The sequence below is a fragment of the Anomaloglossus baeobatrachus genome, chromosome 2 (genome assembly GCF_048569485.1).
Source record: "Anomaloglossus baeobatrachus isolate aAnoBae1 chromosome 2, aAnoBae1.hap1, whole genome shotgun sequence".
NCBI lineage: Eukaryota > Metazoa > Chordata > Amphibia > Anura > Aromobatidae > Anomaloglossus > Anomaloglossus baeobatrachus.
Window position 1 is genome coordinate 645,358,638 of NC_134354.1, and position 12,681 is coordinate 645,371,318.

The following is a 12,681-nucleotide window of genomic DNA, read 5'->3' on the forward strand; positions in this document are numbered from 1 at the left end:
TTAAAAAAAAATCTAAGATTTATCACTGCATATATACAAACTTACAAACTGTGTATACTATGAAATAAATCTCTTAGACCTGGTGAGGCTTATATACTTACTACGAAAATCCATATTATAATAACTGTATAATCCTTGGTATTAAAAAGTAGTGAGAAAGCTTATGAGTCGAAATGTATTCATGAGCTAAATGTAACCTTTGCAGCCTAACCTACACAACTGCAGCTTGTACAGAACAGTGAGATTTTAGTAGAGGTGAGGAAACTCATAGAAGCTGTCAGTTAGGTAAGGTGGGCAAAAATACAGTTTAGCTCATTAAACTTGGATTTATGGGCTTATTTGTCCTCCTGCTGGACTCTGGCATGAATATTCATTTAAAGGGAACCGGTCACCAGATTTTTACCTATTAAACTAAAAGAATCACCTTCTGCAGCTCCTGGTCTGCATTCTATGAAGGTGCACCTTGACCCTGACTCCCCTTCCAGACCCCAAAAATAATTTTATAAAACTTGGCCGTTAGGTATGCTAATTACCTTGGTTGGCCAGATGGGCGGGTTCATTTTCTGCTCCTTTATCCCCCTCCTGATCGCCGTCCTCCTTCCTTGAATGACGGGATGACGCCCTCCGTCATCCTCCTCGTCGCATTTTCAAATCTCGCGCCTGTGCAGTTAGGTCGGCTCGCGAAGGCGCAGTTTGCTCTGCCATATCACAGGCAAAGTAGAAAACAGCTGCCCTCGCTCGCACCGGTGAGCTAAATGCTCTGGCGCAAGAATATGGGTGGGTACGAGCATGGCGCTGGTGAGGTCATGCACAGTGCTGACCTCACCAGCGCCATGCTCGTACCTGCCCATAATCTCGCGCCTGCGCATTTAGCTCAGCAGCGTGAGCTAGGGCAGCTATGTTTTCTGCTCTGGCCGCGATATGGCAGAGCAAACTGCGCCTGCGCGAGCAGACCTAACTGCACAGGCGCGATATTTGAAAATGCAACAAGGAAGATGACAGAGGGCGTCATCCCGTCAATCAAGGAAGGAGGACGGCGATCAGCGGCAGGAGGGGGATAAAGGAGCAGAAAATGAGCCCGCCCATCTGGCCAACCAAGGTAATTAGCATACCTAACGAGCACCGCCGGCTGCCCTCCTCGACAGTTCCATGCCCCTTGTCACGATCCCCTGCGACCGGGGTTCCAGCTTCTACCAGGCCCAGACCAACGTCTGCCACCTAGTATCAGCAATCAGCCCAGCTCCTGACCTCCTCCAAGCGACTTGTGACCTCTCCTCCCGAGAAACACCACTCAACTGACTGCTCCTGACACTCCTGATCCTCCCTAACCAACCCCCCAAGTGGGCGGCCCTATTCCCTTCAGGCTACCCAATGGTGTGTCTGGTGGGTGTGGTGCAGAGTGTTCCTAGGATTTCGATTGGCTGGTTCTTAGCAACACCAAAGATAGGGACCCGTAACCAAGGAGGATGTGGATACCGTGCAGAAGGGCAGATTGCACAATACCCTGTGACGACCTGATACGCCAGGGCATCACAATTACAGCTGCAAGTCGCTTGGGGTATGTCTCTATCAGTTTTGCACATCAAGAGACTGAAATTCTTGCCCATTCTTCCTTTGCAAACAGCTCGAGCTGAGTGAGGTTGGATGGAAAGCATTTATGAACAGCAGTTTTCAGCTCTTTCCACAGATTCTCGATAGGATTCAGGTCTGGACTTTGACTTCGCCATTCTAACACCTGGATACATTTATTTGTGAACCATTCCATTGTAGATGTTGCTTTATGTTTGGGATCATTGTCTTGTTGGAAGACAAATCTCTGTCCCAGTTTCAGGCCTTTTGCAGACTCCAACAGATTTTCTTCAAGAATGGTCCTGTATTTGGCTCCATCCATCTTCCCATCAATTTTAACTATCTTACCTGTCCCTGCTGAAGAAAAGCAGGCCCAAACCATGTTGCTGTCTAGGCGCATAGTCTCTCCTCACCTCCCCTCCATGTATCTGTCCTCCACTTGAAAATAAAATACCGCAACTGAAGCTCTGGTGAGTGCTGCCATTCTTTCTCCTCTCTGCATATTTACATATGGACTGTTTCTCTGGATGTGCACCTATTTGCTAAGTGGCTTTTTGATCTATGAAGGGATCGGTCAGAGAGATCAGCAGTGCCCAGTTTCTTTCTTTGTTCCTCGAAATGGCAAACAATAATATTTGTAGCTAAATGAGATTTCTGAGTAGAACATACATTTCTGCTGTCCCTCTTTGTTACTGCAGATTGTCCGATCCTGACTTTGTCTGCTCAACTGGTCGTTACGTGTCTGCAAGTATACGATTTTCTTAGTTGCGTTCACGTGCCAACAAGCTTCTCATCTACTAGAGGCTTGAGCGAAGGAGGAAAAGTCGCTAGTCAGCACAAGACCGGCAGTATGGAAATCATATACTTACAGTATTGTGATGATCGCTCTAGATGGCAGTTTGGCAGTAGACAGGTGCACTGCAGTCACTGTCTTCGTATCCAACAATCAGCAGTCACATACATTGTAGAAATTATGGTTCAGCCTGGAAAACCTGTATGATTGGGATGAAAATGCTGTGTAGTACAGATGATTGACCTTTGAAGGTAAAGGCTTACAAATGTTCTATACATAAGGATCTAAGAGAACAGTGTAGTTTATTTTTTTATTGGAGTTATGTTTTTTAAAGGGATCTTGTCACGTAAAACTAAAACACTATTAATCTGCAGATGCGGGGTTAATCTGCAGGTTAATAGCATTTTAAAGCTGATGGCGCCAGCACAGAAAATCCTGCCGATAGAAAGAAATTAACATTATTCTTCATGGCAACCTCTGCAGCATCAGAGCTGGTTGTCAGTCAATGCCGGTGACGTGATTATAGCCGCCACCCCCTATGCCGAGAGCAGTAACTGAATCTGTGCCATCACCACCTCGATAACTGAAAGACTGAGGCTGCTGGAAAGAATAAAGTTAATTTCCTCCCAGCAGCAGGGCTTTCGGTACAAGTGCTGGGCAGCTTCAGAACGCTATTAACCTGCACATTAAACCCAATCCCATATCTGCAGGTTAATAACTATTTTTATTAATTGAGAGATTACCTTTAGTCTCCAGTTAAATTCTCTCCAATATTTCACGTGGAACTTTTTGGGTGTCTCTTCACATTGAAAGGCAGAAGCAGTGGTTCAGACACATTAACAGATTAAGATTTTACCAATGATTTGGTTTTATTGTTTTTGCTCTCCTTACAAATTTATGAAACTGTTGTTGGTATTATAAAAGGTCATGGGTTTCTTTGTGTCTTATCTATGATTAAGAGTGCAGTGTGCGCTTGAAACGCGTAAGGCTATTGTCATGGTTCCACCTCCCCGTCCACATGGCTAGGGGGCTGAGCCTTCTCTCGGGCCTCACTTCTGGAGCTTGGATGCTTTAAATTCTGTCATCTCTGGTGAACCAGCAACGGTTATAAGCTTAGCACTGCTTTGCCTGTGATTGGTGGTCCCTGTAAGTGTTTCCTGATCCGTCCTTCCCCTGTGCTCTGTCTGTGTTTTGTCCCACCTCCTTCCTTCCCACTTTAGCCCCAGTTGTTCCCCCTTCTCCTACCTCCCCACTCGGTTGCTTCCTCTGGTACTGACCTCGGCATGACCTCGACCCCGTTTTTGCTCGTTCCTCCAGTCTTCTTTCTTACCGTACTGTGTATGACCTGGCCTGCCTGTCCATCCCCCGCACGCCCCATGGCCTCTGTATTCTGGGTGACTCTGCAGGACAGTGCTCCAGCACACACTGTGTGTCCACCTCCATGCTGATTCAGCTCTGTATAGTGTCTTTTCCTGCAGAGCTCCAGCCTCCCCTGGTGGTAGCCTGATAGTTGTCATGTCCATCCTGGTGGTTTTTTAACATGTTTATCCAATTAATTTTGAAGATTTGGATTTTATTCGAAATGCCAAGCCTTCCCTTTTTTCCCTCCAGTTTTTGTTAAAAATATATGTATTTTTCATACTCAGAAAGCTCAGATTCCCATTTGCCACTGTTCAAGTTCCTGTATTTTCAATTGTCGTTGGCAAACTATAGTAGAATGTATGTAGGTTTTCCCACACCGTGGTTATCAACTAAGAGTTTGCTGTATGCAATGACCAGATGTTTACTGTGAACAAACAGAAAATTATTAATTGAGGGTTGATCCTACTGACAGATTCCTTTCAAATTTTAATAGGTCTGGCTTGCTCATGTATTTGATTCTGATTGATTCTTTTTCTTCTAGGGAGTACTATATTACGTTAGTAATGTGGCTAACTAACACTCAACTTGCTTTGCAATGGCTAAACCGTCCGCAGAACCTGTCTCTTCTGACAATGTGTGATACAACTACAGGTACCTGTGTGGAGGCGAGTACTTAAGTTTTATTTCTGATAGTATTTATGCTCCTATGTAATCCATGGCGAAATATAATATATCTGTCTGTCTAAAATCAAAGAAAGTTCTATAATTACTTTTTCATTATTTTAACTTATTCACATAATGGCAGATGTCATTTTTGTGGTGGAAAATAAATCATCTTTCAAATTTAATTATAATAAAAGTAATAATATTTATAATAATATTTACTCACTTATATAGTGCCATTAATTCCACAGCGCTTTACATACAAGTGCATCGCAATCATTTAGAATATCATCAAAAAGTTAATTTATTTCAGTAATTCAGTATAAAAAGGGAAACACATAGTATAGAGTCATTACACACAGGGATCTGTTTCAAGTGTTTATTTCTGTTAAGGTTTTTGCTTATGGCTTACAGTCATTGAAAACCCTAAAGTCATTATCTCAGAAAATTAGAATAATTACCACAAAACACATGCAAAAGCTTCCTAAGCCTTTAAAATGGTCCCTTAAACCCCCGTCACATTTAGCGACTTACCAGCGATCCCAAAAACGATGCGACCTGATAAGGATCGCTGGTAAGTTGCTGGTGAGATGTCACACAGTCAGACCTTACCAACGACTCAGTAACGATACAGGTCACAGTAGCGACCTGTATAACGATCTCTGCTGTCATTGGGACCCTGTCACACAGCGTCAAACATAGCGATGCGTCCTGTCCAGCAGGACATCACCTTTGAAGAAAATGGTCCAGGACATTCAGCAACGACCGGCGACCTCACAGCAGGGGCCAGGTCGTTGCTAGATGTCATACATAACGAGATCACTAGCGAGATCGCTGTTGCGTCACGAAAACCGTGGCTCTGCAGCGATGTCGCTAGCGATGTCGCTTAGTGAGACGTGGCCTTTAGTCTGGTTCAGTAGGCTACACAATCATGGGGAAGACTGCTGATTTGACAGGTGTCCAGAAGGCAGTAATTAGCACACTCCACAAGGAGGTTAAGCCACAAAAGGTCATTGCTAAAGAAGGTGGCTGTTCATAGAGTGCTGTATTCAAGCATATTAATGGAAAGTTGAGTGGAAGGAAAAAGTGTGGTAGAAAAAGGTGCACAAGCAACTGGGATAACTGCAGCCTTGATATAATTGTTAAGAAAAGGCCATTCAAAAATTTTGGGGGGATTCACAAGGAGTGGACTGGTGCTGGAGTCAGTGCTTCAAGAACCACCACACACAGACATATCCATTATATGGGCTACAACTGTCGCATTCCTTGGTCAAGCCACTCATGACCAATAGATAATGCCAGAAGCGTCTTACCTGGGCCAAGGAGAAAAAGGAATGGACTGTTGCTCAGTGGTCCAAGGTGTTGTTTTCAGATGAAAGTAAATTTTGCATTTCATTTGGAAATCAAGGTCTCAGAGTCTGGATGAAGAGTGGAGAGGCCACAATCCAAATGCTTGAGGTCTAGGGTGAAGTTTCCATAGTCAGTGATAGTTTGGGGAGCCATGTCATCTGCTGGTGTAGGTCTAAGACCAAAGTCAGCACAGCCATCTACCAGGAAATTTTAGAGCACTTCATGCTTCCCTCTGCCGACAAGCTTTTTGAAGATGGAAATTTCATTTTCCAGCAGATCTTGACACCCGTCCACACTGCCAAAAGTACGAATACCTGGTTTAATAACCACAATGTCACTGTGCTTGATTGGCCAGCAAACTCACCTAACCTAAACCCCATAGAGAATCTATGGGGTATTGTCAAAAGGAAGATGGGAGACACCAGAACCAACAATGCAGACAACCTGAAGGCTGCTATCCAAGGAACCTGGGCTTCCGTAACACCTCAGCAGTGCCACAGGCTGATTCTCCTCCATGCCATGCAGCATTGATGCAGTAATTAATGCAAAAGGAACCCGGACCAAGTATTGAGTGCATTTACTGTACATACAGTAGGCACCAACATTTCTGAGTTTAAAATCATTTTTTCAGTTGGCCTTATATAATATTCTAATTTTCTGAGATAATAACTATTGGCTTTTTATTGGCTGTAAGCCATAATCATCAACATTATCAGCAATAAACACTTGAAATTGATCCCTCTGTGTGTAATGACTCTATATAATATATGCATTTTCCTTTATATACTGAATTACTGAAATAAATTAACTTTTTGTTGATATTTTAATTTATTGCGATGCCCTTGTATATCAGCAGCACAGTCCCCATTGGGGATCACAATCTATAATCCCTATCAGTATATCTTTGGAGTGTGTGCGTAAACTGGAGAACCGTGAGGAAATCCACGTAAACAAAGGGAGAACATACAAACTCCTTGCAGATTGCAGTACTAACCACTGAGCCACCGTGCTGTAATTAGCAAGTTATCATTTCACGATAGTGTAGGTTGTATAGTAAGTGTTTGTAGTCCAAGAGGCAAATAGCAGAAAAAGGCAATTTTGAAGCAAAAAATAAGCAAAAATAACAAAAAAACAAACAAAACATAATTATATATGAAAAATTCAAGCTTCCCTTGGAAGTTTCTCATTGTTGTGATCTACAGTCATGTTTTTTGATGAATAAGTAGCAGTAGTAGTATATGTCACTCTTTTTCATTCCTTTTTCAGAACTCTATATAAAGCCTTTGTAAGAATTGTGGAATGGACTGACTTAATATATGTCTGTGCATTCTTAGATCAGCCAGCTGAATAGAAAACCCTCATTTGGATTTTTTTTTTCATGATGTAGCTCAGCACTTTCGCATAAAGATGAGACAGCAAATGCCCACAAAATGTTGTGCCTGGGGCAGCTGCCTCGGAAAGCCGCTGTATACATTTTTCAGTGCATTGCATTATATACATGTTTTCTGTCCTATATACTGTACAAAAGTGTTAGGAAACACTGGGAGTTTTAGGAACATGGTTCTACTTCTTTCCTTGATATCTTCCGTTGGGGTAATTGTAATAAACATTAGAAACATAATACAAAATCTTGATCTGGCTAGGGAACAAACCATTACCTAACTAATAGCGTTGCTCAGGCCCCTCCCCTAATAGGAGAGTGCCTTAAGGACCCAGTGCCTCTCAGTGGGTGGCTGAGAGGCACTTCCAGGAAATGGCACGCTGACCCTTTAAAGGTTTTTGGGACAACCCCTTTAAAGATAATATTCAAATATGTGTTCTTATCAGTGATGATAATTGGCACCTCAAGAACAGGATGCATCATCCAATCATTCCACAAGTCTTGATCTGATTTTTGACATTTCATGTGGCTAAACAATATTTGCTTTCAACCTAGATGCCATAAACTGAAGCTAGGTGCTTGAAAAATTGATAATTTGCAGAACTTAGTATCAGACACATGATACTTCTTTGAGTTAGATAACATCGGTGTTGCAATTTCAATGTTGAGGAGTTTACGAAGAATATGCTTGTGCGAAAAAAAAAACAACACATGAAACTTGACCACATGTTCCTCATATTTCTCTAGCGTTGCCTATGCCTATATATCGATTTAGTATCAGGACTAAATTATTGTGTTTAACTATCATCATGCTCATTATTCCATATGATTTCTCGCACATATGAAATACCTTAAATAATAACAATGAAAACTTATTTCCATTATCACTAGTGATCATCGACATCAGCATGGCCATCTCCAGATCATCCCAGTTCTCATCTCTAACACAAGACGACAATGCAGCCTTGTCTATCAAAGATCTCATAGCTCTCAAGAAATGCTTTATTGTCAGCAGAAACATAAGTATCTCCATATATTGCCACCGGGCAGTTACCATCACACGCACTCCAACAATTGGCACTTGTTCAATATAAAAATGCTATTACTTCTTCTATGTTTAGAAATACAGAACCTCCTCAGATGTGTGGATCAGCAGCCAGGTAAACACACCTCAAGTATCTTATACTGCAAATTTGTATTTATTTGCTTTCCAATTACATTAAAATGCCTGAAAATGTTTAAATTGTTTTTGTTTGTTTTATTCCTTTGCAATTTTCCTACAACATTTATATTGTCAACTCGTGTACTGTATGTTATTTTCTTCCCTTTTGTTATCCTTTTTGTTGGCCAGATGAATTATAGAAAAAAATTAATAAAAAATAAAAGACATAAAATATTCTCATCTTTTAAATTTCAGATGCCCACATTCCTTGCCAATTTCTTTGGCAGAAATGTAGATATTCTTCTTCACACAGACTCTTCATAGAGATATAATTTTTCCTTGTTTATTCATAAACTAAAGTGCAAATTATAGTTAAATACATAATTATATATAAATTAATATAATCATAGGAGTGATGGCCACACCAAATACATTTTTGTCACGCATCACTATTAAAGATTGGTTCACATAGGGTCAAACAATGTATCAATGTGTACAGTGCAACACGAAGCAATATAGAATTTAGAAAGTAAGCATAGAAGATTTTTTTCCCTATTTTTATCCATATCAATTTTATTTTAATGCATTAGAAAAAGCCTTTAGTTATCGTGACTTAAAGGATAGACATTTTCATTTACATTTGTTTTACCTATATACACTGCTCAAAAAGTTAAAGGGAACACTTAACCGACTGAATATAACTCCAAGTTAGTCAAACTTCTGTGAAATCAAACTGTCCACTTAGGAAGCAACACTGATTTACAATAATTTTCACATGCTGTTGTGTAAATGGAATAGACATCAGATGGAGATTATTGGCAATTATCAAGATACATCCAATAAAGAGTGTTTCTGCAGGTGGCAATCACAGACCACATTTCAGTACCAAGGCTTTTTGGCTGATGTTTGGTCACTTTTGAATGTTGGTTGTGCTTTCACACTCGTGGTAGCATGAGACGGACTCTACAACCCACACAAGTGGCACAGGTAGTGCAGCTCATCCAGTATGGCACATCAATGTATGTGAGCTGTGGCAAGAAGGTTTACTGTGTCTGTCAGAGTAGTGTCCAGAGAATGGAGGAGCTACCAGGAGACAGGCCAGTACACCAGGAGACGTGGAGGGGGCTGTAGGAGGGCAACAACCCAGCAGTAGGACCGCTATCTCCGCCTTTGTGCAAGGAGGAACAGGAGGAGCACTGCCAGAGCACTGCAAAATGACCTCTATCAAGCCACCAATGTGCATGTGTCTGCACAAATGGCTAGAAACAGACTCCATGAGGATGGCATGAGGGCCCCACGTCCACTGATGGGGGTTGTGCTCACTGCCAAACACAGTGCAGGATGCTTGGCATTTGTCACAATATACCAGGATTGGCAAATTCGCCACTGGCACCCTATGCGCTTCACAAATGAAAGCAAGTTCACACTGAGCACATGTGACAGACATGACAGAGTCTGGAGACACCGTGGAGAGCGATCTGCTACCTGCAACATCCTTCAGCATAACCGGTTTGGGAGTGGGTCAGTAATGGTATGGGGTGGCATTTCCTTGGAGGGCCGCACAGCCCTCCATGTGCTCACCAGAGGTAGCCTGACTGCCATTAGGTACCAAGATGAGATCTTCAGACCCCTTGTGAGACCATATGCTGGTGTGGTTGGCCCTGGGTTACTCCTAATGCAGGACAATGCCAGACTTCATGTGGCTGTAGTGTGTCAGCAGTTCCTGCAAGATGAAGGCATTGAAGCAATAGACTGGCCCGCCCATTCCCCAGACCTGAATCCGATTGAGCACATCTGGGACATCATGTAGATTCACCGACATCACGTTGCACCACAAACTGTCCAGGAGTTGGCGGATGCTTTAGTCCAGGTCTGGTGGGAGATCCCTCAGGAAACCATCTGAAACCTCACCAGGAGCATGCCCAGGCGTTGTATGGAGATCATACAGACACGTGTAGGCCACACACAATACCGATCCTCATTTCTACTTGTTTCCACTTTAATTTTGTCTTGTTTTGTCTTGTTTTGAATTTCATTTTGACTTGTCTCCACTTTCATTTTGTGTCTTCAAATCCAGGCCTCCATTGATTAAAACATTTGATTTCCATTGATGATTTTTGTGTGATTTTGTTGTCAACACATTCAACTTTGTACAGAGCAAAGTATTCAATGAGAATATTTCATTGATTCAGATCTAGGATGTGTTATTTGAGTGTTCCCTTTAATTTTTTGAGCAGTGTACGTATATGCTAAACAAAAATTATTAACACAACACTTATTTTTTCTCCCATTTTTATTGAACTGAACTCAAAGATCTAAGACTTTTTCTATAAACACGCAAGGCCTTTTTCTCTCAAATATTGTTTACAAATTTGTCTAAATCTCTGTAAGGCCTCTTTCACACATCCGTGCAAAACACAAACATTTTGCACAGTCAGTGGGGAAGGTGCGTATGTTTGTTCTATATGTATTGTCCACATGCTATCCATGTGACATGTGGATAGCACACGGACAGCATGAGCTGGTATACTTATCTGTCCCCGACGCTACTGTTACTTCCGGGTCTGTGGTGAGTGCAGTGAATATTCAATGAGCACCTATGCGTCGAGCCGGATACCTAACCCTAAGCTGACTCTGACTTGGGCCCTAGGCTGGAAGCGGATGGGATGAGCTCTTCGCCAACCCCACTAGTTACTAAACGACACAAAGGGATAACAAACAAGGGAAAAACACAAACAAATGATCTGTAGTTGTCTCAGGAAGAGAAGCTGCAAAAACCACCAAGATTCTCCTGATGTATGTAAGCTGCCTGCTTGCACTGGATACTTGAAAAAGATGTATCAAATATCACCAGCACCGAGTAATAGGAAGTGAAGGTATATATAGACAAGGAAAGTACTGATGAACAGCAGTTGATAGGCTGAACAACACCCCAGGGTCTTAAAGGGTAAAGGATAAAAAACAAGCAGGAATGATAGAAAGTCAGACAGCAGTTTGGGCAGCTAAATGCTGTGACCTTCTATAGCCGGATACCACAGGATAGGCCACAGCCTGTGCTCTGTACTGAGTAAATCAATATTCTAGGTAATGTATGCTTACTTAGTTGCCATGGTATAATAGTTGAGAAAGGCCTTAGCTACAGTGTGACAATCATTTTAAATTTTATTTCATAAATCAATAGTACACATGAAAATAAGCAACTTTGTAATATATCTTATCAGACAAATTTGCTTTTTTCTCTTCTTGGACTTTTTCATTCTCAATTCCTAGGTAATAGGGTGCTTTACACGCTGCAACATCGCTAACAATATATTGTCGGGGTAACGGTGTTTGTGCCGCTCATTTGGCGTCGTTAGCGACATCGCAGAGTGTGACAGCTAGAAGCAACGATCAACGATGGCAAAAATGTCAAAAATCATTGATCGTTGACACGTCGCTCCTTTTCATAATATCACTGGTGGTGCATGCCGCTGGTTGTTCATCGTTCCTGCGGCATCACACATCGCTATGTGTGACACAGCAGGAACGACGAACATCTCCTTACCTGCGTCCACCACCAACGAGGAATGACGGAGGTGGGCGGCATGTTCCGGCCGCTCATCTGCGCTCCTCCTCTGCTATTGGGCGGCCGCTTAGTGACGCCGAACGAACCTCCCCCTTAAAGGAGAGATTGTTCAGTGTCTCCAGCGACGTCGCTAAGCAGGTATGTGCGTGTGACGTTGCCGTAGCGATATTGTTCGCTACGGCAGCGATCACCCCATGACGAAACAGCGACGTGGGCGGGTGCTATCGCGCACGACATTGCTAGCTATTGCTAGCGATGTCGCAGCGTGTAAAGCACCCTAATGTCTGAATTCAGTAAAGACAGACTTTTATATTGCTGAGATAGGAGATGGCAGTTCGTTTTTATGAGATTCCATGCAGAATGGAAGTGAGTAAGGGAATAAGGAGCTCTGCCTCTAGCTCCTCCCTCTGCCTCTGTAATGACCCAAAAGGAGCCATTACAAAAGTTTCTGCATTCATAGGAGTCTGTAGAATAATTTATAATATGATATATTGCCTGGTGTCATTCTGTCAAATTTATTGTAAGTTGTTGCTCTGTAATACCACTGGAGACCAGCAGGTGGTGGTATAAGTGTAGGCAAGGGACTGTATTGGAGGATGTCTGATCAATATCTTTATAGGCTGGTCACTATGGTAACGAGGGAGAGATGACAGTTGGCAGTTGAGACAAGCCGGGCTGGAAGTGATGAGCAGGGGACAAGTGCGGATAATGTCCTGTACCTGCCAGACAGTCTCTTCAGAGCCCATCGCAGCAAGGCCAAACCGCAGTTATAGGTTTCCCATAGCAGAGTACAGTCCAGCTGCCAACTAACCAAAGCCTGTATGGAAATCCAGTGT

The 12,681-nt window shown here is 42.5% G+C and overlaps 1 protein-coding gene across 3 annotated transcripts in view; it reads left to right on the forward strand.

Annotated features, from left to right (window-relative positions):
• LOC142291969 (inactive dipeptidyl peptidase 10-like) overlaps window positions 1-12,681 on the forward strand; it is a 352,241-nt gene that overhangs the window by 231,533 nt on the left and 108,027 nt on the right. For all 3 annotated transcript variants that reach the window (XM_075336956.1, XM_075336955.1, XM_075336957.1), the window contains exons 11-12: window positions 4,266-4,389; window positions 8,240-8,278. In XM_075336956.1, the coding sequence (XP_075193071.1) occupies window positions 4,266-4,389; window positions 8,240-8,278 (163 nt within the window). The remainder of the gene's footprint in view (window positions 1-4,265; window positions 4,390-8,239; window positions 8,279-12,681) is intronic.